The 22,829-nt window shown below is 39.1% G+C and overlaps 4 protein-coding genes across 6 annotated transcripts; 1 reads left to right on the top strand and 3 right to left on the bottom strand.

Moving 5' to 3' along the window:
• Positions 1 to 183: 183 nt before the first annotated feature.
• nipsnap2 (nipsnap homolog 2) lies at positions 184 to 5,459 on the top strand. The gene is made up of 10 exons (XM_076282427.1): positions 184 to 298; positions 1,242 to 1,381; positions 1,519 to 1,564; positions 1,854 to 1,948; positions 2,387 to 2,457; positions 2,597 to 2,737; positions 2,919 to 2,950; positions 3,638 to 3,732; positions 3,824 to 3,907; positions 4,110 to 5,459. Exons 1-10 carry the CDS (start codon positions 207 to 209, stop codon positions 4,172 to 4,174), a joined length of 861 nt encoding a protein of 286 aa, XP_076138542.1. The 5' UTR covers positions 184 to 206; the 3' UTR covers positions 4,175 to 5,459.
• Positions 5,460 to 5,512: 53 nt separating this feature from the next.
• psph (phosphoserine phosphatase) lies at positions 5,513 to 8,173 on the bottom strand. Of its 2 annotated transcripts, none has more exons than XM_076282430.1 (6): positions 8,099 to 8,173; positions 7,233 to 7,388; positions 6,967 to 7,101; positions 6,691 to 6,836; positions 6,409 to 6,557; positions 5,513 to 6,048 (listed from the first exon to the last, which is right to left on the bottom strand). In XM_076282430.1, the coding sequence occupies exons 1-6, from the start codon at positions 8,137 to 8,139 to the stop codon at positions 5,938 to 5,940; spliced, it is 738 nt and encodes a 245-aa protein (XP_076138545.1). In that variant the 5' UTR covers positions 8,140 to 8,173; the 3' UTR covers positions 5,513 to 5,937. The 2 variants fall into 2 exon arrangements, with proteins under 2 accessions (XP_076138545.1, XP_076138544.1); XM_076282429.1 differs by lacking the exon at positions 8,099 to 8,173 and adding an exon at positions 7,982 to 8,065.
• Positions 8,174 to 9,937: 1,764 nt separating this feature from the next.
• On the bottom strand, positions 9,938 to 17,851 carry phkg1a (phosphorylase kinase, gamma 1a (muscle)). Its single transcript, XM_076282425.1, has 10 exons — positions 17,161 to 17,851; positions 16,540 to 16,695; positions 15,460 to 15,638; positions 15,134 to 15,188; positions 14,927 to 14,992; positions 13,693 to 13,856; positions 12,539 to 12,629; positions 11,881 to 12,034; positions 11,405 to 11,530; positions 9,938 to 11,024 (listed from the first exon to the last, which is right to left on the bottom strand). The coding sequence occupies exons 2-10, from the start codon at positions 16,620 to 16,622 to the stop codon at positions 10,758 to 10,760; spliced, it is 1,185 nt and encodes a 394-aa protein (XP_076138540.1). The 5' UTR covers positions 16,623 to 16,695; positions 17,161 to 17,851; the 3' UTR covers positions 9,938 to 10,757.
• A 94-nt stretch (positions 17,852 to 17,945) lies between these two features.
• On the bottom strand, positions 17,946 to 20,207 carry chchd2 (coiled-coil-helix-coiled-coil-helix domain containing 2). Of its 2 annotated transcripts, none has more exons than XM_076282433.1 (4): positions 20,018 to 20,207; positions 19,273 to 19,552; positions 18,878 to 19,079; positions 17,946 to 18,199 (listed from the first exon to the last, which is right to left on the bottom strand). In XM_076282433.1, exons 1-4 carry the CDS (start codon positions 20,062 to 20,064, stop codon positions 18,189 to 18,191), a joined length of 540 nt encoding a protein of 179 aa, XP_076138548.1. In that variant the 5' UTR covers positions 20,065 to 20,207; the 3' UTR covers positions 17,946 to 18,188. The 2 variants fall into 2 exon arrangements, with proteins under 2 accessions (XP_076138548.1, XP_076138547.1); XM_076282432.1 differs by having other exon boundaries at positions 18,878 to 19,082; positions 20,018 to 20,205.
• Between the last annotated feature and the right edge of the window lie 2,622 nt (positions 20,208 to 22,829).

The following is a 22,829-nucleotide window of genomic DNA, read 5'->3' as shown; positions in this document are numbered from 1 at the left end:
GAATCCGAGATCATAAAGTTATTTCTTTTAATAACACTAACATAAAACGTTTCATGCTTAGACAAAATAGCATTCTTCCATGCACGACATACTGTAAATGACATACATGACATACATGGTCCCCTACTACCCTCTGCAGGTAATGCGTATTATTGACATAAGCTTAACTCTGCTCTGCGTGGACTCTACAGTGCTGTCACTGAAAGATGGCGGCTCGAGTCCTTCAGAAGGGTGCCAATGGCCTGAATCAGGTTAAAAACAAGGCCCGGACGAAAGGACAGGTCATTGATGTGATCAGGTGCGGTGATTTTGTCGGGGATCTGTCATTTCTGTGAATGTATGCGTTGCCTGTGTGAAAAAGACGCGCGAGTGGGCAGTATCTTGATGCTTGTTGGCTGTAGGAGATGCTAACACGTAGCCTAAGATACTGAGTTGATTACAAGGCTCTTGTGTTTTTATTCAGGTATACAGCTAAAATGAAACATTTTAATGCTGTTCAGTGCTTCAGTTAAATAGCTTAGGTGGACTTGGATTCAAGATATTTACGCTGCCCTACTCTCTTCTTTACGTGGGGAACCAGTGCAAATAAAAGCCTTTATTGTTCAAGGTCATAAATGTAGCTACCATCTAAATATCAATCTTAGTAAATAACCAGGTTCAACGCGAAAAGCTAAATTAATTTATTGTCTTTTTAAAAATGCCACAGGCATATTTGTGGTTTACAAGTACCAATGCATCAATGTAAGCTAGGGAGTGTGCTGCAATGACAGATATATTTGTTTGGGAACTGTAGTAACAATGTAGCAGGCTAACATCTCAAGGTGTATTAGAGGAAGCAATAACCGGATGCATAATTTGTTGAAAATGTGTCGTATATTGTATGTTGCGACTATGTAGCATAATAAGAGTATCTGCAGTGTTGCCTTTTAAAATAAGGGCCCAGCTAACTGTCCATTGTTTTCTTTAAGCTACCGCATGACCCTTTCTGTTTTAAAAGAAAAGCTTCCTATCAAAGGTCCTCAGAATCAGACTCTCGAGTAAATACGTTTTTGCTTAATTACTGGCCTTAGAATGATTAACCCTGTGTCAGATTTTAGAACAGTTATTCAGTTAATCACACAGTGGTTAAAGAATGTCTCTTTGGACATGTTAACACTTTAGTCATAGGGCAGTAACAGTTGTTTCATTTCACATCTTCTCTGAAACTTCAAGTATTTTAATGTTTTCTGCATGATTTTCAGGACTTTGTCAGTATCTAGTAATAAACAACGAGAAGACAGCTGGTTTAAGTCGCTGTTTGTGCGCAAAGTTGATCCCCGAAAGGATGCACACTCTAATCTACTTGCCAAGAAGGAGGACAGCAACTTATATAAAATTCAGTGTAAGTAAAGTTGAGGAACAAACTCATTTCTTACTCATTAGTTGTACACAGTGACCTTATGAAATCACCTACTCTTCTGTTGCCTGTGTTGTCATAATACCAAATATACTTCTAATCAGATGGTTATTCTCTTTTAGTTCACAATGTGAAACCTGAGTGCCTGGAGGCATACAACCAACTCTGGTGTGTAAACAATCATGTTAAGTCTTGATCTTGTTTCGCCTGTCTGTAGTTATTCTTGAGATCTGCTATTGTTTACTCTGAAGTTGTGCTCGATGTATACTGTGCACTCCTCCAAAAAACGTCTCTAACACACTTGCATGGTAATAATGCATGCAGGGTCTTCACACAAACTTGGTATTCTCTTACAGCACATACAATCGGTAGCATTTGCAGTTATATACACAAACTTGAGAATCTCTTAAACCCCTGATCTGTGCCAGGTGAAAAGTATCCACACCTCTGTTCACAGTGAGGAGGTTTTGCCATCCATTCATGCTGATAAGTACTACCCATGTGAACTAGTGGGAACTTGGAATACCTGGTATGGAGAGCAGGATCAGGCTGGTAGGATATGGAATCTGAGCTCGCAAATCCTGGTTAAAATCACAGAAATTTGATAGATTATGACTAAGATGATAGATAGACTATCATAGATTATGCATAGCTCTCAGTGCTTGTATTTCATCTGTACTTGATAGTTATGCCATTTCTCAAATTTGTTCAGATATTAAACGGTCTATTTCAAATATCTTTACAACACTAATATGCACTGTATAATCTTTATAACACTAATATGCACTGTATGTATACTGTATTGACTCAGTGTTACAGTTGTGTCTGATATTACGTTTAATGTTTTGTTTTACATAACGGATTAATGGTTTGAACAGAATATTGTATTACAATGAATGGTCATCATGGTGTTCAGTATTTATGATACATCTTTAGTCATTTTAAAACATGTCGAGTGCACTCACTGCATAGCATGCTTGTTTTGTATAGTTCACCTGTGGCGATACCGGGGAGGCTATCCAGCCCTAACTGAAGTGATGAACAAACTAAAAAATAACAAGGTGAGATGCTGCTTTGGCTTTTGGTCAGTTTTCACTAACGGATAACCGCGCTGAGATGAATGCTACATCGCTAGCAGATCACTTTAGCCGACTGTACGTGGTGTTGAGTGCTGGTCCTGTCCGGTTTGGCCCCGTGTAGGAGTTCATGGAGTACAGGCAGGAGAGAGGGAAGATGCTGCTCTCCCGCAGGAACCAGCTGCTGTTGGAGTTCAGCTTCTGGAACGAGCCCGTCCCCAGAGATGGGCCCAACATCTACGAGCTCAGGTCCTACCAGTTAAGAGTAAGTATGAGGGTCAGCAAGATCCACTGCAGTTTAGAAGACTGTTAGTGTTTTTGCTAGTGCTAGTGTTTTTTAACAACTGGTAATATGGGGATATAATCAGTGATACATTTCAGCAGTGCTCTGACTGTACAGGTGGACGGTTAGATGACCAGTATGATTTACTGTGCTTCCTCCTCAGCCCGGGACCATGATTGAGTGGGGTAATTACTGGTAAGGCCGTCTGATCATATTTAATTTACTCATCTGTACTTAGCCTACATTTTGGCATATGAAATCTTAATTTTCAGTTCATTTCTTTTAGGGCCTTATTAAAATAATTCCCTGAAGATCAAAGGATATTTTCATTCTCATTTCTCAAAGAGAGCATTAGCATCAATTGTCCATGGCATATTTTGTTGTTGTTGCCATGATACAGTCTTTGCAGTTATCTTTCATGTAGGCAGCATTGAAGGCATCTTTTTCACTACATTGCCTTATCTTGTTGTTGTTGCATCTCAACAGATCTAAAAGGGGAACACAGTCACTCGGATTATTCTGTTACATAAGGTGTATAAAGAACTCACAAGATTATTTTCCACATTGAGAATTGGGCTTTTTGGCAGTGATTTGAAGATATATATTGTCTGTGTAATCCATTGATCTTGTCAATGTAAAGCAAAATGACCATTTGGATTTAATCTATATGTTAAGAACCCATGCAATTATGGGCAAATCAGAAACTGAATCATATGAACTGGGAACTGATGTAAACTTTTTTGATGCATGCTTTTAATGTCAAGGGATCAGTCCATGGTAATCAGAGTTTAAGCAGAAAACCCGGCTGCACTTGTAATGCTGTTTTTTTATTGTGGGTTATTGTGGGTTGTCCTCTGTGTGAATATTACTGTGTGTCTGCAGGGCTCGAGCTATTGGATACCGTCAACACAACCAGGAAGCAGTGGGCGGCTTCTTCTCTCAAATTGGAAATCTCTACATGGTGCATCATTTGTGGGGTAGGACCTCTCGGCTCCCACACGCTTTAAACACTGACTCAGGCTGGTGTAGACCAAGATGTCCTTATGAATGTGTGTGTGTGTGTTTAAGCCTACAAAGATCTGCAGACTCGAGAGAACACCAGGAACGCTGCCTGGCACAAGGAGGGATGGGATGAGGTTGTGTACTACACAGGTGAGATGAGTGTGTTGAGCCACAAAGAATTTTATTTCATTGCTTCCACTTCTGGAATGAGAATGCTTCCATTCATATGACTTAATAGCCCTGTTTATGAACATTGAGCTCCCATGCTCTATACAGCCAACTATAAGAACTATAAGTAGAGTGTGATGCTTAAAGCAGATGGGCCCATAATGGCTTGTCTCCTTTGTCATAGTTCCTCTGATTCAGCACATGGATTCCAGGATAATGATTCCCATGAAGGCATCCCCAATGCAGTAATCTCCAACAGCCTTCCGAAAGCTTAAGTCTGGACCAGTTAGGAATTTTCACTGCCGTCAGTCTCTGCTCCTCTTCAACCGCCAACCAATATCAGCATCTTTCGTTCTAAATTTATTTATTTTGTGCACCAGCAAACTGAAGTTTGTACTTCTGAAAGGTATCCATCTAATGGAACATTGCCCCTCCCCACCCCATGCAACACACACACCTTTCCACCCACTCTGCACCACACACACACAAACAAGGAGTTCATGTCCTTATTGTAAACGTGCTTCTGAAAGTCTGTGGACCTTGTTAGCCCGAGTATTAAAACCTCCTGATGTGATTCTTGACACACTGTGTCCAATTAAATCTGGTCAGTAGGTCAGAGGTCATCTATTTATGGCACAAACCAAAGTACTGCTTAACAGCGGCGTTCTGCGCATACAAGTTGCCGAGGAATTGCGTGGATAACATTGCTTTATCAAACAATATTTCTCCCGGTGCACTTCTGAAAGGTGCTTAATAGCCAGAGCAGTGACCTAAGTTATTTATGTATTTATTTCATATGTATTTATGACATGTAATGTCATGAGATGTAATTACATTTTCTTAATGAAGTTTTCTCGACTTGGCACGTGAGAGGAGTGTGGCAGATGAGGCAGGTCATTAGGAAAAACTGGGTAACACTGGTTATCCTTAAATAGCCTCGTGTCTAAAGACACTGCTGTATATAGAAATTATCTGTTTATAGATTACATTATTGAATTAAATGGCTTTTCAACACACTGACCAGAATTAGAACAACAATATGTTGTTGATTGTTACAAATCTGAAGCACTGGTGGAAATTGAAATGTAAGAGGTAAGAAAGATAAGTCATTCAGGTCCACATATACTCAGAACGACACCCAGATGTCCACTCCCACTATTCTTGTTTTTCAGAACTCATTAATAATGTAACTCTGTGGATGAACAAGTGAATTTTTAAATTAAAAGCTTACATAGTCCTCTTGAGAAAGACTTTTCTGTCTTAATTGCTGTTTCAGGGTATTGATTATGTTGTCGAAATTGTATGTTTTGTTTCAGCACAGGTGTCATTGTTCATTTCCATTTGCTTTTACTGTTGCCAGATTGAAAACTGTAATCCAGATTTAAGCTGTCAAATGATCAGGTGGTTGTTGAGTGTAATGGTGGCATGCCTCAATATGTTTTTAAATCTAGGAATTGCAACGTGACAAACGTCAGCACAAACCATATGTACATGTACTAGTGTGATTGTACAATAAACATGGAATTGTACAATATATGGAATGCTCCTACGTCTGTGTGTATAGAATTGAGGAAGATGGGCCATCAATAGATATTAAAACTTTATTCTTCTCTATTTAGTGTCAGTAACAAAATTAAAAACCTTTCCATTTAAAAATATGCACAATGTTACAAGCAACACTTCAGCAGGTTTAGTATTTTTCTCATCAGAAAATTGATCAAGACCACATTAAGCACAGTTGAAAAGCAACTGAATACTTAAAAAAGCCATAAAACACTGGAATGTTTAATTAAAATAATCAACTGAATATCTTTAAAAACACCTCCTTGTGACGGATCTTTATATTGTATGTAAACATTTCAAGGTATGTCAAATGCTTTCATTTACAATCCCTCCATACACAAAGTGCATCTGCCTAAAAATTGCATGAAATAAAAAATACTAGAAAAGGCACAGAAGCACAATATTTCAGTTAAACATGAAAACATAACGTAGCTCCCTTCAGGCAAAGGTTAAATCATTTCCAGTTCCTTCAGCAGCTCTCCAAAACTTGTGACGTACCACAGGCTTCGTTCCTTCACCTGAGGCCTGACAACATTTCCCCCGAACCCAATGAAGGCACTCTGTACAAACATCACAGTTGAATGAGCAAAATCAAAACCTGGAGTTACAGGACATACAGTAGTTACGTGACCAAATTCCACAGGGTGTGTGTGCTGGAATTACAGGACAAACAGTAGTTATGTGACCAAATGCCACAGGATGGCAGCGGCATCCCACAACTAATTACCCAATTATATTGTGACTGAGAAATCCACATTTTAAAGAGATTTCTAAAAAGGAGGTCACACAACATAATTTCAATATGAAATGTCTTTGGTTGATTAATATTTCACTGGTGATTCAAGTTACGTAATAGTTGCTGCTTGGTCTTGCAGTTAGTAGGTTAGTTGGTCATACGTATGAAGACAAAGAGTACTTACAGCTGGAGGGCAGGCCTCGAGATCTGTGGCACCATCTCCGATCATCACCACCTTCTCAAAGCCATACTTCTCTTTCAGCATGCTGATGACTCGGCCCTTGCCACCCGACTCTGCAGTGGGCTGAGTCTCATCAAAACCTGCGAATTCACCTGAGGAAAGGCCACCACTGATGATCACCCCTGAATCTCAGATATTTGAAATTATGTGGACCGCCACTACTATATAGAGATATCTGTTGTAAGAAGGCCACAGGAGAGCTCTGGGGCGTCAGGGTCTGCTCACCGTTGAAGTAGAACTTAAGTCGGTTTGCATAGACATTGTCATGAGGTATGCTGAGCTGACTGGCGACATGTTCCACGATACAGCGAAATCCTCCAGAGATAAGAAATACCTTCACATTTCTCTCATGCAGTCGGTCAACAAGCTCTCTGGAGAAACAGGAACACAATGCAAGTTCACTCTCAGTCAAACAACTCTTAAAACGTGGTAAATATGAGTCCCTGTAAGCCCAGGTAAAACAGCAGGTAAACAAGAAAAGCAATATCAATACCAACTTACTTAATACCTGGAGTCAACTGGGGAGGATGGTCAGTGATAAGCTTGTTGACCTGTTCCCTGGAACACTTTATGATTGACAGCCGATCTGTCAAAGCTTTTTTGAAAGTAACTGACCCACCCATGGCGTTGCAAGTCCTAAGGGTGGAAAAAAAGGTTAGTTTGAGGAGTTGATTTGCAAGCATTTGCACAAATATGTGAGATGCTGAAGTGTAAACTTGAAACAATGGAATAATTCATGGCAAGTGTTCTTATCTTCTCATTCATACATTTCCCGCACTGCATCGCCGACTCCGCAGAACTTGGCCAGCTCATCTATACCTTCCTCACGAATGACCGTGCTGTCCACATCAAAGCACACTGCATCTGCACGCCGGAAGGTCTCCTTGGTCTGTTCCAAAGTTGCCATTGTTGTACAGTATGTTCTTAAACCATGAATAAACACGGTGTGAGTTTTCATGGAAAAAATGCATCAACATTTTTGTGGCAAATACATTTTGACTTGCAACAATTATTACCTTTCCTGACTCTCAATTTCACAACTAATAGGTCTACTAATAAACTGTGCCAATTCAACAACTTTTATCAGACATTTTTGGCACAGTACGCTATTTGACTGGAGTTTCACGACTGATTCAGCAATGTCTACCCAGGAGCCAATCATGCTTGCACGTGATTAATGACATCAATAAGATGCACAGTTCAAACTGTCAGTGCATAATGATCGAGACTCAAGCTGGTAAAAATGACTTCAACCTAATATTAGCAGTACTACAGTACCGATATTGCATCACCCTCCTTGCACGACGAAGGAGAGGCATCAAATGCACAGAAAACATTTGAAACCACTCGTTTATCTTATTAGCATGCATATCACAGTGCGCCTTCCGCTTCAAGAATCACTGCAACTTCAATTAATTTGGACGCTAAATAAGAGAATAACAGTCCAACTAATTGTTTCGATTCATTAACCAACTAGAAGGCACAACGCACTCGTTTACTCTACTTTAACACCCACGTCTTGGCATTAGGCCTAATACCAGTCCTTGGCTCTTCTCGGAACATAGATATATACAACTATTAAACTGCGTCGAGGTTTTTACACCTAAAATATGTTAAAAGATAAGTTACTCACTGCTGGATACAGCGTTGTAAAACTGGCCACCGGCACTGCATTGGTTAGTTTAGTGAGGTCTTTGGAATAGGAAAGCCTTAGCGAATCAAAATGCAGCATTTGCGCGGTCCCCCCCTCTGCTAATATATCAGACAAACGATTGGTTGCCTTAACTGCGTCCAGTCTATGCATTCAGCCCATTGGCAGAGTCGGTGGGCAGAGCCTCCCCGACAACAAATGAAATTGTTGAATATCGCTCACATTTCTATAGGGTGGATCTAGGTTACGCAAGAATTGTTGGGTTGGTAGTATGCATGAATGGAAAATCACCAAAAATGTATTATAACTTTACTTATCAGCCAAGACTAATGAGGACAAACCACTACTTATTTTTCTTCATCATCATCTTAAATAAGTTCTACAAAATCCTGGGGTAATTTGTAGGTGATTTTATATGGCCAGAACAAGGGAATATGTAGAATTGTTGGCACTGTTGAAATTCCAGTGGCATTGTCCTATAATCACAACTCAGCATTCTCCCTTTTGAGCTAGAGAGTTTCTGCCAAAATACCTGCCGTTCTCTCTCGATCCACACCACTGACTGTCACCCCAGACGTTCTAATCACACTCACTTTGCTAGATACACATGTCATCATTCCAAACCTCTTTCATATGCTGAATTTAGTTTTGACTTTGACTTTCTTTCTCTCTTTCTTTCACCCTGACTACGCCATCTGATCATATCATATGATATCAGATCGAGATCAGGTAAAATCATATTAAGATTGCATCTGCTGTTTTGCTGGTATATCTCTTTGCTTCCTGGGTCCTTCCTTCAGCGGTGTCCATTAAAAAGGTCACTCCCATGGGTGAGGCTAAAAGCCTTAATGCCCAAAAGTCTGGCTCAGAGCAAAGATGCCAGAATAATGAAGCAGAAAAAGGAACTGCAGGAGGGTTAGGAGCACCACAGGTTAGGTTAATAGTACTTCACACAAGAACTAACAAAGTCAATCTGACATGTTCATACATACTTATTATTATATTAATATATATCATTTGGTGCTGGTTCCATGTGCCCTTCTTTGAATTTGAGCCTACATGGCCCTGGGCTCAGAGCTGGCTTTAAACTTATGCAGTGTGTGAACACACCCTGGGGATTACTTTTTAATCAGGATGTCTGCTGACAAGTCAGGGCAGTCACACTGCTCTGACAGGTACTTTGTTGATATTATTAACAGTACAGTAGTTACTGACTTGTTACTGAAGACACTGGAATTGTGTGTGTGTGGGGGATTAGACAAAGTTTGCATGTCACACAATAATCCCTATTGGAAATAATGATCAATTGATATAAACAATTGTGCTATTATAAATCTGTCATTCAGTTCTCATCTAGAATTGTACATATATTATTTACTTGCCCATGCCACAATAGAACAGGATGCAGAATAATCTGGCTTCACCATTTTACCCTAATGCAGTCGGTGGCCAAATATGTTTTTGTCATGACTTTTTTAATCTCATTTTATCCTGACTGATGTTTGAATTCATGTTTGTTTCGTTTTTCCTTCTTTTCTCCTTTACTGGATTGAGCTATTCTGTAACAACAATAACCACCAACATTGTTGTGTGGCAATAAAGGATATATATCTATCTAGCTATCTATCTAAAGGTACACAAATTCATGTGCATTAATGTACCGAATACAGTCTTTAACTGTAATCAACAGTATAGGCTTTTTTTTTACGTGCGGACCATGTTGCACATAAACAAATTAAGTGACGCAACATAATGTCAGTTTAGTTTATTAACATCACAAAACATTTGACACCTTTTAAAAAGTATATGCACATCAGCAATTTTGTCAGTGAATTATAGCAGTACCTGCAGGCTTGCTGTACTGAAAATTAACCGAACCATGACTTCAACACCAAGGTATTTTTTGTGTACCATTACACCCCTAATTGACTCTCTCTCTCTCTCTCTCTCTCTCTCTCTCTCTCTTTCTCTCTCTCACTCACACACAGTTTTAACAATTTCAGAATTTAAGCAGGGTATAGTTACAATTTAGTTTATTCAATGCATTCATTGATAAATGTTTTTGTATGATGAAATGGTAGATAACTCTTTACTTACTTTGCAAGGCAACACCAAACATGCATGTATATTACCATGTAGAGTCCCAGAGAACACACTGAATATTCTATTCATTGTATTTTGTAAATAACAATTTACACACATTACAAAGTGCAAAGATTTTATAAATGAAAGAAGTCCTTTAAACATTTGTAAAACCAAAATAATTTATAAATAAAAATATAATTTGCATTAGATAGTATGGTGTTCATCTAACAGACTTGAGACTGCTAATTTTAATAGGATTTTCCCACATACACTGCAGGCAGTCTCCATTGATGTGCAGATGCAGTATAATGTCTTACAGTACAACAGAGGGAATTCACCCTTCAGTACAGGTAACATGTAAACCCTTACTTTCAGGGAAGACCCTTTCATGTAACATGTAGAGCAGATGTATGAATTGACAACCTTTTAAGCTGCTTTTAAATATATTTAATTTCATTGTGCCCCTCTGTTACGTAAACAACAACACCATTAGGCACCTGTGATTCCATCATACCACTTTGTGAGTCAAGTACCTTGGTTCCAAATTCAATGGCTGTTACCATGTATGGTGGGAGGAAGAGTCAGGCTCTGAAACAATGGACAGCAATATGGTCTTGGGAGTGTTCTCGAAGAGAGCTGCTCTGTTCTGGGTCTGGCCCTTCTTGACCCAGTGTCCATAGATCTTGAAGGCACAGGCGTCGATGAGCTTGCGGATGGGCTTCACTGCGTAAGGGTCGCTCTGGATCACCTCCTTGGTCACAGGCTTGGCCCGACGGTAGTTGCAATAGATTCGCATGGTGGCGAGCACAGTCATGCATATGACCTACAGAAGCAAGGACATATACAAAATTGTCACCTACAGCATGGTGACTGGATTACATTCACTCAACATTTTGTTGAGTGCTCTTTTTTCTCTCTTTTTCTGTAACAATCTTTTTTTTTATTATTATTTTGTATTTTATCTTTTGGTTTCCACTCTTTTTTACATGATCATGTGTATGCTTTTAGCTTTTATATCTCATTTCATGTAACCGTCTTGCCCCCCCCCCCCCCCCCCCCCCATTTATGAATTTCAATAAACAGTTGATCACAAAAACAACAAAAATATTTTGACAGACCTCCTTTAAAGACTACCGTATTACAGTTAAGTGCTTATGCCCAGTATCTCATAAGTAAAGACATCCAATCCACATGTTCTCTCACCTTAAACTTTCTGTATGGACTGAAGTGACGAACTTCTGCCACGACATACTGCTGGAAGAACGCATGGTTCAGCGCATCCGCCGCTGTGTATCTCTCCGCAGGGTTCACTACCAGCATCCGAGAGATCTGAATAAGGCGCACAAACAAAAGGCACACAGTACAGTTTTTATATATATTCATATTCACACTGAAAGACTGTTGGGTCAAAAAAGCCATTTGCATTGTAAAGCTGCATTCAGACAGGAAGCAACTAGCGACAAGAGACCCGAGAATCCTAATGAAATTCAGAGATTATGAGTGAAATAACTGCTGGCGACGCACAATTGCTTTTGAGCCGTCAAGTGACAAGCAGCAAACGAATTCTGTCGCACCGCTGTATCTATTAGGGTCAAGGTATTGCTCCTTCAATAAACAGGCTCGAAACTTAAGGTGCTACTCTTGTCTAATAAAATTCTGGACCATCAAATAAACCATACCAGATCTTTGACAGTATCAGAGCGGTCTTCCCATTCTGGAGAGTTGAAATTGTAATTCCCAGCTAGGATCATGCGAAGCATCAGCATCTGTTTCCTGTGCCAGAAGGGAGGCGATCCTGCCAGCAGGGTGTACATGATCACCCCTGAACTCCAGCTGAAAGAACCATAGGAGTCAGTCTATACAGGTATGGTATAGTCAGTCTATGTAGGTATGTCTACACTATTGTGTTTTTGTTTGAATCCCATTACCCCCAATTTTTTGGAGCTCCTGAATTACTGCCTAATACAACATTGGTGATAAATACTTAAAATCACGGCAGTTTTATTATTCATTATTCAAGCTAAAAAAAAATGTATTTGATTTCAGTCAACATTGCTGTTTGTCAGTTCACAATACAAAATAATGGGATGAATAGTGGAATATTTAAAAATCTAAGCACTATGTCAGGCAACAAACATCGTTTAGCATGTATAGATTCAGACCCTCAGTATGACCTTAGTCTTTTGTGCAAGTCAGAACTCAAAGTGTTGTGGTAGCTCATGGTAGCTCATGTGTTGTGGTAGCTCATGTGACCACATTGTGCACAAGGGCATTCAAAATGCCTGTACAGATCAAATAATCATTACAGACCAAAGAGGTCAAATTCTGACTACTCACATATCGACTGCAGTGTCATATCCAGCGTGGTCTGGATCCATGGAGCACTCTATGATCTCAGGAGCAAGATAACCAGGTGTTCCACAGACCTCTGCAGTTTACATCAGGCATATGTATTAGTTTATTCAGTGGTTGATTTTACATTGATTAGATAGTATTGCTATTCATCAAGAAATACTAAAGACACAAAAAGACACTTCAAAACTCTAATGAGAACAGGTCAACTCATATATTATTATCAAGTGCTGTAATCCATGTGCATTTTGGTCAAGCGAATTTCATGATTTGATAAAACAAATGTTACACTTGGCTACAGTCAAGTACAACTATGTTCTGTTGATTTGCAGTTGATTGGCCGATACCTTTTTTAAATACTACTGAAGGCCTCCTGGTGGCAGTGTGTGAAGACATGAAACAAATCTCAGATGTGATGGTCTCATTTGACAGAAATACTAACAGTTGTTAGACACTGTTTGAGGTCTATGCTGCTGTTGATAGATAAAATAAACTCACAACTCTGTCATTTCTTTTTTTTCTCCAATTCAAATACACTTCGGTTGTAAGACTCACAGGCACCATACTATCTCTTATTAAAGGCTGTCCTAAATGAACACAGCCTGTCATGAAGTATGCATGGTAAATCTGACATTGTATCCTGCATACAACACATCTGAATAGGAGGCATTTTTTATCATGTCTACAGTACATCTACCTCTAACTGCCCTACTTCATAAAGCTCTCAGAGAGGTCACTGTGCTGGCTTTGGAAAGGTCAGAACACAGTCTAACTGACTAGTGAGCAGCACATGGTAGACAGTGTCCTGTTCCATCTTGACCCCTGACACATGAGCTAAAATAACATGACTCAACTGCTGTGGGTTAATAGAATTACCCTGACTGTAAAACAGTGACACCTAGTGTTCATCTGTGAGAATACAGACTTATTATAGACAGACTCAGAACAGGTTCTAGACTAGAGACACAAGAATCAATATAGTCCCTTTTTTTTTTTATGTGCGTCTGGCAAAAAAAAAAAAAAAAAAACCAATAACAATGCACTTCATGATTTGACTTGCCTAAAGTGACCTTCAGAAGTATCTTATACAAATAGGTGCCATATTGGAGCCATATTGTCTTTGGAAGCCACAGTTTTACCATTCAACTTTTGTCCTGGAGCGATCTGCACAGCAAAGCCAAAATCTGTGAGTTTGATGTTATCCATGTCATCCAGCAGGATGTTCTCAGGCTTCAGATCCCTGTGGACAATGTTCTGGGAGTGAAGAAACTGGACCACCTCCAGGAGAGCTCGCATGATCTTTCTGCAGACATACAAACAGAGGACACTCAGCCATCACCAGATTATTAACTTTAGCCATAAGACTGACATCTGCAATTTTAAAAACACAGACTGAATAATTACCTGTAATGGTAACAACATGTTTATTACCTTAAATTCCTTAAATTACCTTAAAGGAATTATCCGGAGTAAAATGCACTTTAGATCAATTTACGGATGATTGGTAGTACATACGTTGAGTTGACATCCAAATCATGTCATTCGGATGTGTTTTAAGAAAGTTCGATGTTACCGTTTTTAGTCAAAACTCGTTAGCGTGGAAGTGAGAAGGGCATATTATTTTGCCGCTACAAAACGCTATTTTTATACCTCTTCTACAGTTCCAAACAACATTACACTTACGTGGTAGTGAGTAGATGGTCCCTAAAGCCAAACCGAAGTATCCCGAGGTCTTTATGTGGTCGGATAGAGAGTCCAGAATGAATTTCATCAAGCCAGTACCTTTCCGGAAATGTTGTCATCTTTGCTGCCATCTTTAGGGGAAAGTCCGTAGGAGTCAATTGCCAAGTGTGCTCTGGAAATTCACAATTTCGTCGCCGTTTAAAAAAAAAAAAAAAAACATAGTCCAGTATTTCTTTTGAAATTGAAATTAAGTTGTATGGACTGGACTATGTTTTTTTTTTTTTAAACGGCGAAGAAATTGTGAACTTTCCCCTAAAGATGGCAGCAAAGATGACAACATTTCCGGAAAGGTACTGGCTTGATGAAATTCATTCTGGAACTCAACTCAACGTATGTACTCCCAATCATCCGTAAATTGATCTAAAGTGCATTTTACTCCGGATAATTCCTTTAAGTTTATTATTAGATCAACAGACATAGACATTTCTGACACAATAAGGCAACCCAAAGGAGAAAATCACATCCATTCAAACATACAGGCTACAGTTTCATACATTCACAATGACTCTTTGATCACTTTGATAAATGGTATCAATGACGAAAATGTGTGAAAAAATGTTAACTGATACAAATACACTTCAGATTTAGTTTGCTGTAAATGGAAATTAAACTTAAAAAATAATTTCCAACCTTGTTTCTTTTTCACTCAAGGTAACTTTTTCAGTGAGGTAGTCAAAGAGTTCTCCTTTCTTCATTCTGTTAATACAAAACCACAGTTACATGTCAATACTTACAGTTAATTCACAGTTCACTTCATTTGAATAGTTCATGGCACATGTATATACTTAAAGACATGACTTGCAAAAAACACTACTCATAATGAAACTTTACACTTACAAGTCAAACACCAAAAAAAAAAAGGCCTTGGTTTCATAGGAATCCCTCAGCTGGACTGTAAAAGAAAAAGATGTTGAATGTATACAACTCACAAACCACAACCAACCCAGTAACTATAGCTACAAACCAGACACCTAAACCCTCGCTGCTAAGGATGAATGTTAATATAACATTAATAATTAATATAACATTGATAAAGTGTAGTACAGTAAACTGGCTACATTGTATTATGAATATTTGTACATACATACTATACTTATACACATGCTTGGTTGTATAAGGTTACAGGTGCTGTAAGGTGTAATTTAATTTCAGCAAAGTTCTACTTATGTTTTCTTGTCCAGAAACTTTCTTGAGAATGTCAATCTCCTTCTCTGTTGCATCTCGGATCTCCTCAATTTCCCTTGGTGTCATTTTATCAGAGGGTGTGATATCAATGATCTTCACAGCATAATCCTGGCTGCTGCGTTTGTCAATACAGCGTCGTACGACACTACTCACTCCCCTATGGCCAACATTTGAATCAGGTAAGAAAAGACCCAGAATTAATTAAATGCATGAATGAATTACCTACTTCAGAATTCACTAATTCACAAATCTTCCATACTGTTTTAAACAAAATAAATAAACAGTCCAGGAAAGTAGTCTGAAATTGATGATAACTGACATACCAACAGTGGAGGCAGCAAATGCTTGTCATGTTGTGTCTCACACCTGATCTAGGTATGCTGTGTAATACACTGGTGTTGCACTGACTTTATGAATGGGACCACTAACCAGATAAAAAACACATAACTATCAGCACAGGTAATAGGTTAGTTAGCCTACCTATTTACACATTCTTTATCACATAAGACTTTGTTTGTTTGAGTCCACAACATACATTTTATTCACTGGATTATTATAGCTAAAATGGGCTTTCAGGTGGTTGGTTTTATTTGTTTAAGTCAATTACTTACTGAATCTGTAAGACAATAAGAATAGGAAGCAAGCCAAATCACTGCACTAAAACTTAAACTAATGGGAAAGTGCTGTTAACTGGACCACACAGATAACTAATTAGAGGGGTCAATAAAGGAGGGACATCTTGTTCTCTCTGACACTCTTGACAAACAAGGGCGCTGACTGGCTTGGATACAAACAAGATGCCATACTTGACTACTGTACCCTACCCTTAGGCCTAGCATGGCGCACGTGCTTTGTGTAAACACAAACGTATGCAAGCACTAGGCAAAACTACATTTTAATTGAATGTTTTCTCATTAATTTACATATATTGAGTTTTTAATGAGATATTGATGTCGTCTAGTATCTTTAATAGGAATGGGGGACATATCCAGTCTTAGACGTAGCCTAAAATATGTTTTATGAACTATTGATAAACATTCAATTAGGCAATAGCCTACCTTCCCAGGATCTCTTTGGGGTCATATTTGTCATAAAACTCCTGCGCCCCTGACCAATCCGGTATTTCATCCTCTTTGGTCATGGTAGGTCTTGAATGGCACTTAGCAGATGTTGGTAGTTATTTTAGATGACTCTTCTTTGATTCTTCTTCTAAGCTGTTGTAAGATATAACAATATGTAAGGCATGAACATATTTTCGTTCACAATTTCAAAAAGACCTTTTTGCGCAATTGTCATCGATGGTAAAATGTATTGTCCAATTTATTTTCCTGTGGCCGATGCACAATTAGGCTTTAGTATGACAAAGCAACAGTTTATGCTATTGAAAATAAATACGATGGGCCGGATAAATTTACAGATTAGACCGTTTTCGCTGCTGCAGCAGATATTGCCCGGACAATTCGCCATTTCCACAAAAAGGTAATTCAATCGGCTACAACAGCTGCTCCACGTGCATTTGTACACGCTTATGGCTTAAGAAGTCACTGGTTAGCCTGGATTGATTGTTTATGTACCCAAGTACGCTACAGCATAGTGTGCTCATTATATATTACTAACATATTGCTACTCCATTACATTGCGTTTTACCCTATGCGACAACATAGACTACTACTATTTACCTTATGTCGTGTCCACTGTTTACCGACCAGAACGAGCAGTTATTCCATGTAGGCAGTACACTCCATTGCTATTGAAGAATATTATCCATCAGGAATACAATCGCGTGAAACACAGACTGAAATTTTCAACTGGTGCTGTAGCCTCGGTCCTCAGGAACACCCAGGAGGAACGCTGGCCGTTAACTTCAGAAGGGCAACTCTGAATGTCATGAACCAAAAATAAATGGCTGCTAAAACAGCAGTGTGCAGCCCCGTGCGTATCTTTACAGTACTTGATATTAATGAGACACTTTTGATTTGAGCATTTGAGCAGTCTATCTGTTTCAGAATCTCAGTAACAGAAAACTCGGATGGGTTTACGTCTGAAAGGGCGTAATTACAATGTAACAAGGCTCTTGATTTCAGCATACAGAGGGCAAAGGGAGCATATCATAGTGTAACATGCTTTATTTTAAAATATAGGATAAATGGCAGACCATAGATCAGAAGGTTGCCCTTTTTTGTTGTTAATCTTTAGTTCCATCCAATAGATAGATAGATACTTTATTGATCTCCAAGGGGAAATTCAATCATCTGCAACCATAAAACCAGCACGTTTCTGTTGATAGATGATAGATCCATTTAGGAGACCAGTATTCTACTGCTTTCATAATATCAAGTGTTGCATTCAGAACACCCTTTTACCCTTGTTCCCCTTATCCATGCTGATGTATAGACGTTAGTGAGCTAAACAAAAAATCAGTTGTTAGGAAAAGACTAGATGAAAGAGAGACAGAGAACCAAACTCACATGATACTGTCTAGTTTTAATTCTGAATCAATTTAACATTTAAGCAAAAAACAAAATCATATAAATAAAAAACAACTGTATGTCATAAAACTATCAGATATCAGACAAGAGAGTACTATACTGTTGAAGTGTGTGTTTTTCGTCACCACAAACCAGTCTGTTGGCCGAGCAATTTTACATTTATTATTATTACATGCATGTTATGCTTCTGTGCGTGTAATAGCAGCATCCTGATGTGGTCACGACAGGCCTATGGGACAAAAATAATACAAATTTAGGCATATACGATCAGATTAAAACATGACATGATGATAATAATAATAACAATAATAATAATAATAATAATAAATGTAATTCTTTATCAAAAGATGCATGTATGAAGCAGGATGCTAACCCTAACTATTATCACAATGAACTAGGATGGAGGCAAACCCATATTATTGCATTATTGCACCAATATTATTATTAAGTTGTATAACTTAGTTGTCTAATTAAATATCAGCTTTACTAAACTGTTCTAAAGGGTATTCTGTGAAACGAGATAAGTGGTATATTGACCCTAAAGCCAAAGGTGTGTCCAAATTAGGTAAGCAGAGGCAAACGTTTGTGGGCATTGCCTTGTTGCTTGCTATTTTGTTTACAGTTTAAAATGAACAATTGACAATCTTTACAATATATTATAAATAGAAAAGTCAGCTATACATGATTGCTTCTGTCAACGTTGCACACACTTGCCTGTATGTTCAACATGCATGATCAATATAATCAACATAACAGCATATATAATTATTAAAATCAACATCAATAACCTCACTTCATAGTACACCCCATGGTTAAATGTAATCCTATTATCTGCAAAGCTCTATAATCCTTAAGTAACTTTCTCCTTCTCTGTAACAGAAACATTACTGTCTAACAGCACACTCACCATTGGAGAACTTGCACTGCTTGAGCACTTCGCTGAATCCCTCACAGAGCTTAAGGTCGCTCTGGTTCTGGGCACATTCTATAAACTGTTTCAGTTCATATGAGCAGGGGCTCTGTTGAGGAGGTTCCTGCTGGAACATGGGCTGCTGCTGGTACATGGGCTGCTGTTGCTGTTGGTACATGGGCTGACCTTGGTATGGTTCCTGCTGAAAATTTAGATGTTTGATCAGTTAGGTCTGTGTCACTCTGAATCATGTCCATGCAATATTGTGAATTTTTACCCATTCAAATAGAAACACAAAACCCAACGGATGTAGAAAATAAATCCCTTAAACTGCCAGGTGAGGTTGTAAACATCCAACACGCATTATTCCATGTCTTGTTCAGTGTGCTTACCTGATAGGTAACATCAGGCCTGGGAGCCTCAGATTGTCCTCCTCCTCCTCCTCCTCCACCACCGAAGCCTCCCGTCATAGCATGTCCTATTGTGTGGCCCACAGCGGACCCCACGGCCACTCCCGCCGCAGTGGTGGCCATCTGGGCGAACATCCCGGGCTGCCTCGGTGCAGCTGCGGGAGCACCTACGGCTGATGGAGGGGCATGAACAGGAGCCGGGGCATAGGACGGTGGAGGGGCAGGCCTAGGAGCAGGTCTAGGAGGTGGTGCGGCAGAATAGCTGAAAAAAGCAACACAACAGTTACCTAACTTAACTGCTAGCTACGTTTCAGCTACAACATTCTATATCAACATCAACAAGCGATGTGCTCCTGCTATTACACTATTCAGTTACCTTAAGTTACAACGTGATGTGATGTGATAACTAACAGTTGACTAGGCTAGCTGTGTTAGCTAAGTTGACAATGTTGTGTAACTTTGTCCTTGTAGCAAAAAGACTATTAACCTCAATAAACTACTAAATACCATACATAAACACTCTTGTAATAGTGAGGCAACATGATAACAGTACACAACAAACACCACTTACAGACTGTCCACCGATATCTGTTGGCAAGCTAACTTTAGTTTACGTTAGCTGTGAATAGCCTAGAACTACATAACGTTAGATGTCCGATGTGCTCACATGCTAATATTAGCTTGCCATGAAATGTGGCAATTTGTATCACTACGGTGCATTTCATACCTCGGCGGAGCCATTCTTGACGTTCGGCTGCGGCTGCCTCTTGGCATTGTGGACTATTCGTTCTTAAAATCAGTAGATAAACTATTTTAACGGATAACAACACACGACACTAGGCTCACAAGGCTGCTTCTCGGTTAAATAGAAGCTACGTTGTCTCCTGACCTTCGTACAGCTTACCCCGGAACTTTCTAGTCGTTACGTCAGAGTGAAATCTCAGGTTACGTTCGATTTTCGTTCGAGTTACGTCAGTCGACGTTATGTCCCGGGCTACTCAAAAATAAAAAAATAACATTAATTTAAATCCAAACATATTTAAAATATAGTCTATTTGTGAAAGGATATCCATAATCACCCTGTCGCTCACTGAGCAGGCGTGTAGGCTACCTGGAGGGAAAGCTTTAGACTGAAGTGGCCATGTGATCAAACTGGTTCTGTCCCCTCCAATGCACTGAGTTGATCAATCTTTTATTCACTGAAATAACTTTTGCATTTACAGATAAGTAGTAGCCTACATCATTTATTGCTATTCCAACTCCCTTCAGGACAATAGGACGTGATTGCCTGGCTAGGTTACATTCTGTGTATGAGTTTGGTGGTTGTGTTAAGCTATCTGGGTATAGGCCTAGACAAATATTTAGCCTAATGTCTCTCTCTTTTGAGATCAGTTGTGTTTGAAGATAATTAGACCATGTGATTCCTTGGAACGTGGTCCCTCTGCATTATTTAAGAAAACAAAATGAAAAGAACAGTTTAACTTCCTATTGAATTGTAGCCTACACATTGTATTGTACATTGTATTGTGCTTACAATGTATTCACTTGCTCCATGCCCTCATCCAGTTGACAAAGATAGGCTACAGGTCTGCCACATTCTGCATTTTCTCAAAAATGCACTCGAGTTATTATTATAATCTTTATTTAGGAATAGAACTCATTGGCATAAAGAATCTCTTTAACAAGAGTGCCCTGGCCCAAAATAGGCAAGGCACGCAACAGAATTATACAAAGATGGCACTGCATCAACACCAGTCACAGTTGCAGCCACAATTGTCACAGCCAAAATTGTATTGAGACATGATACAGAAAATGCCACCGTCTTATCTGGGCTTAAGCTTGTTTAAAACGGACTGAGGTAACATGGAATAAGGTCCTGTGGTTAGACTAATCAAAATTTGCCATTCTTTTAGGAAATCATGGACTCATCTGGGCTAAAAAGGAGAGGGCCTATCCAAGTATCCAACCTATCCAACTTGTTTTAGTGCTGAAACCAAACATCTATGACGGTATGGGGTGCATTATTGCCTACAGCATGGGCATCTGGCAAAGCACAATAAATTCTGAATGATGTATACAGGTTTTGAACAACATATATTGGCATCCAGGCAATGTCTTTTCCAGGGAAGACCTTGAATATTTCAGGAAAACAATGCTAAAATGAATTCTACACATATTTAAACAGTATTTATCCATAGAGGTGCTAAAATGGCCTTTACACAACATCGCAACTTTTTCTGTTTTAGGGTTGTAGACTTATAATCACCAATTTATGGTATTCTGACAGTATATCCATATATAAAATCCATATATATTTTCTCTCAAATTTTGTTTACAGTATTTTTTTTTCTTCTGTGAGTGAGTGCTTCAGTTTTGCCAAAATAATCCGTACACCTGCAACTATGACACATCAAAACATTAAAAACATGACTATTGCAGATGTGCCTTGGACTGGTCCCAATAAAAGGTCAATCCAAAATGTGCAGTTGTATCACACAAAACACTGCCACAATTGTCACAAGCATGCTTACTGCAGGAATGTCTACCAGAGCTGTTGGCAAAAAAATAACAAGGGCACCAAGGACAAGGACAACACAACGCAAGGTCAATGGAGAGCGAGCAATTGGATTGTTTCCCTCCTTGCATGCCGTTCTTTCAGGTTGTCCCCCAATGACGGCTCTGTGATAGGATAGTAAAATTAAATTCCCGATTGGATAGTCAAACCTGAGCATCACCTGGCTTTTCCATAAGGAAGTGTCAAAGGTGTTTCAAAAGTATTCGTACCTGCCAGAAACGATTAGTAAGTGTGGAAAAGATTTGTATGTGTATTGACTTTTGACTGTAAAATATATTCCTAATTGTAAGACATTTGTAACTGTAGGATAGATCTGTACCTGTAGAACTGGGGCATGTTTGTGTAACACTGGAAATTATTTTTGCAAATCATTTTCACAGTTACATGACTAAGACTTTTGAGACTGAATTGTGTTACGACCCCCTGTGCCCTCAGGCCATCCCATGTCAGTGCACGGGCGGGGTTGGACCTGGGGAGGTTAATTGGTAATTTGGTGCACCTGTAACCAGGTGCTGCTATATATGGGGCTGTCCTCTCTTTCCTATTAGGCACTTTTCTTCTTTCATGCAGGCACCTATTTTGACTTTCTCTTGCACTAGCACTTTTCAGTCTCCCTTATTCTATATCTCTCTTTTCTTTGTCTACTCATTTAGTCTCTCACATAATCTACTGACACCTACATTACATCCACACACGCACGTCACTTCTCCCATTGATTTTCCCCTAGACGTGTTCTATTTGGTAACGTTGCTTTGCTTTAATTCAATAAATTATCATTTGCTTTGAAGCTTGTTGTCCGTATCCCTCTTTATGTTTTGGTCTGGTAACAATTGTTACCACAGAAGTTCTCACTATACATTTCACCATGTTTGTGGGCAAAATACACTTTTTGTGTGCATGCATGTAAGTAGGAAGTTATCTGGATAAGTGTATAAGTGTATATTTTCTTTAGTTTTTTTTTACA

This window comes from Alosa pseudoharengus, unplaced genomic scaffold (assembly GCF_046254945.1).
Source record: "Alosa pseudoharengus isolate Yale_2024_CS ecotype anadromous, Long Island Sound unplaced genomic scaffold, YU_APseudo_1.1 YU_APseudo_1.1_scf_13, whole genome shotgun sequence".
NCBI classification, from domain to species: domain Eukaryota; kingdom Metazoa; phylum Chordata; class Actinopteri; order Clupeiformes; family Clupeidae; genus Alosa; species Alosa pseudoharengus.
The sequence above is the reverse complement of the archived record's forward strand: the minus strand, read 5'-3'. Positions and strand labels throughout refer to the sequence as shown.

Excerpts from the sequence above, each read along its gene's own strand:
- nipsnap2 (XM_076282427.1), top strand. The coding sequence starts at position 207 with ATGGCGGCTCGAGTCCTTCAGAAGGGTGCCAATGGCCTGAATCAGGTT. Across the intron at positions 1,565-1,853 it reads GAGGCATACAACCAACTCTG|TGAGGAGGTTTTGCCATCCA; the intron begins GTGTGTAAACAA and ends CTCTGTTCACAG. Across the intron at positions 1,949-2,386 it reads TGGAGAGCAGGATCAGGCTG|TTCACCTGTGGCGATACCGG; the intron begins GTAGGATATGGA and ends TGTTTTGTATAG.
- psph (XM_076282429.1), bottom strand. The coding sequence starts at position 8,028 with ATGTTCCGAGAAGAGCCAAGGACTGGTATTAGGCCTAATGCCAAGAC. Across the intron at positions 7,102-7,232 it reads GGCGATGCAGTGCGGGAAAT|GACTTGCAACGCCATGGGTG; the intron begins GTATGAATGAGA and ends TTCCACCCTTAG. Across the intron at positions 6,558-6,690 it reads ACTTAAGTTCTACTTCAACG|GTGAATTCGCAGGTTTTGAT; the intron begins GTGAGCAGACCC and ends GCCTTTCCTCAG.
- phkg1a (XM_076282425.1), bottom strand. The coding sequence starts at position 16,622 with ATGACCAAAGAGGATGAAATACCGGATTGGTCAGGGGCGCAGGAGTTT. Across the intron at positions 13,857-14,926 it reads TTGAGTGAAAAAGAAACAAG|AAAGATCATGCGAGCTCTCC; the intron begins GTTGGAAATTAT and ends GTATGTCTGCAG. Across the intron at positions 11,531-11,880 it reads CTGATACTGTCAAAGATCTG|ATCTCTCGGATGCTGGTAGT; the intron begins GTATGGTTTATT and ends CGCCTTATTCAG.
- chchd2 (XM_076282432.1), bottom strand. The coding sequence starts at position 20,064 with ATGCCAAGAGGCAGCCGCAGCCGAACGTCAAGAATGGCTCCGCCGAG. Across the intron at positions 19,553-20,017 it reads TCAAGAATGGCTCCGCCGAG|CTATTCTGCCGCACCACCTC; the intron begins GTATGAAATGCA and ends TGCTTTTTTCAG. Across the intron at positions 19,083-19,272 it reads GGCCTGATGTTACCTATCAG|CAGGAACCATACCAAGGTCA; the intron begins GTAAGCACACTG and ends CTAAATTTTCAG.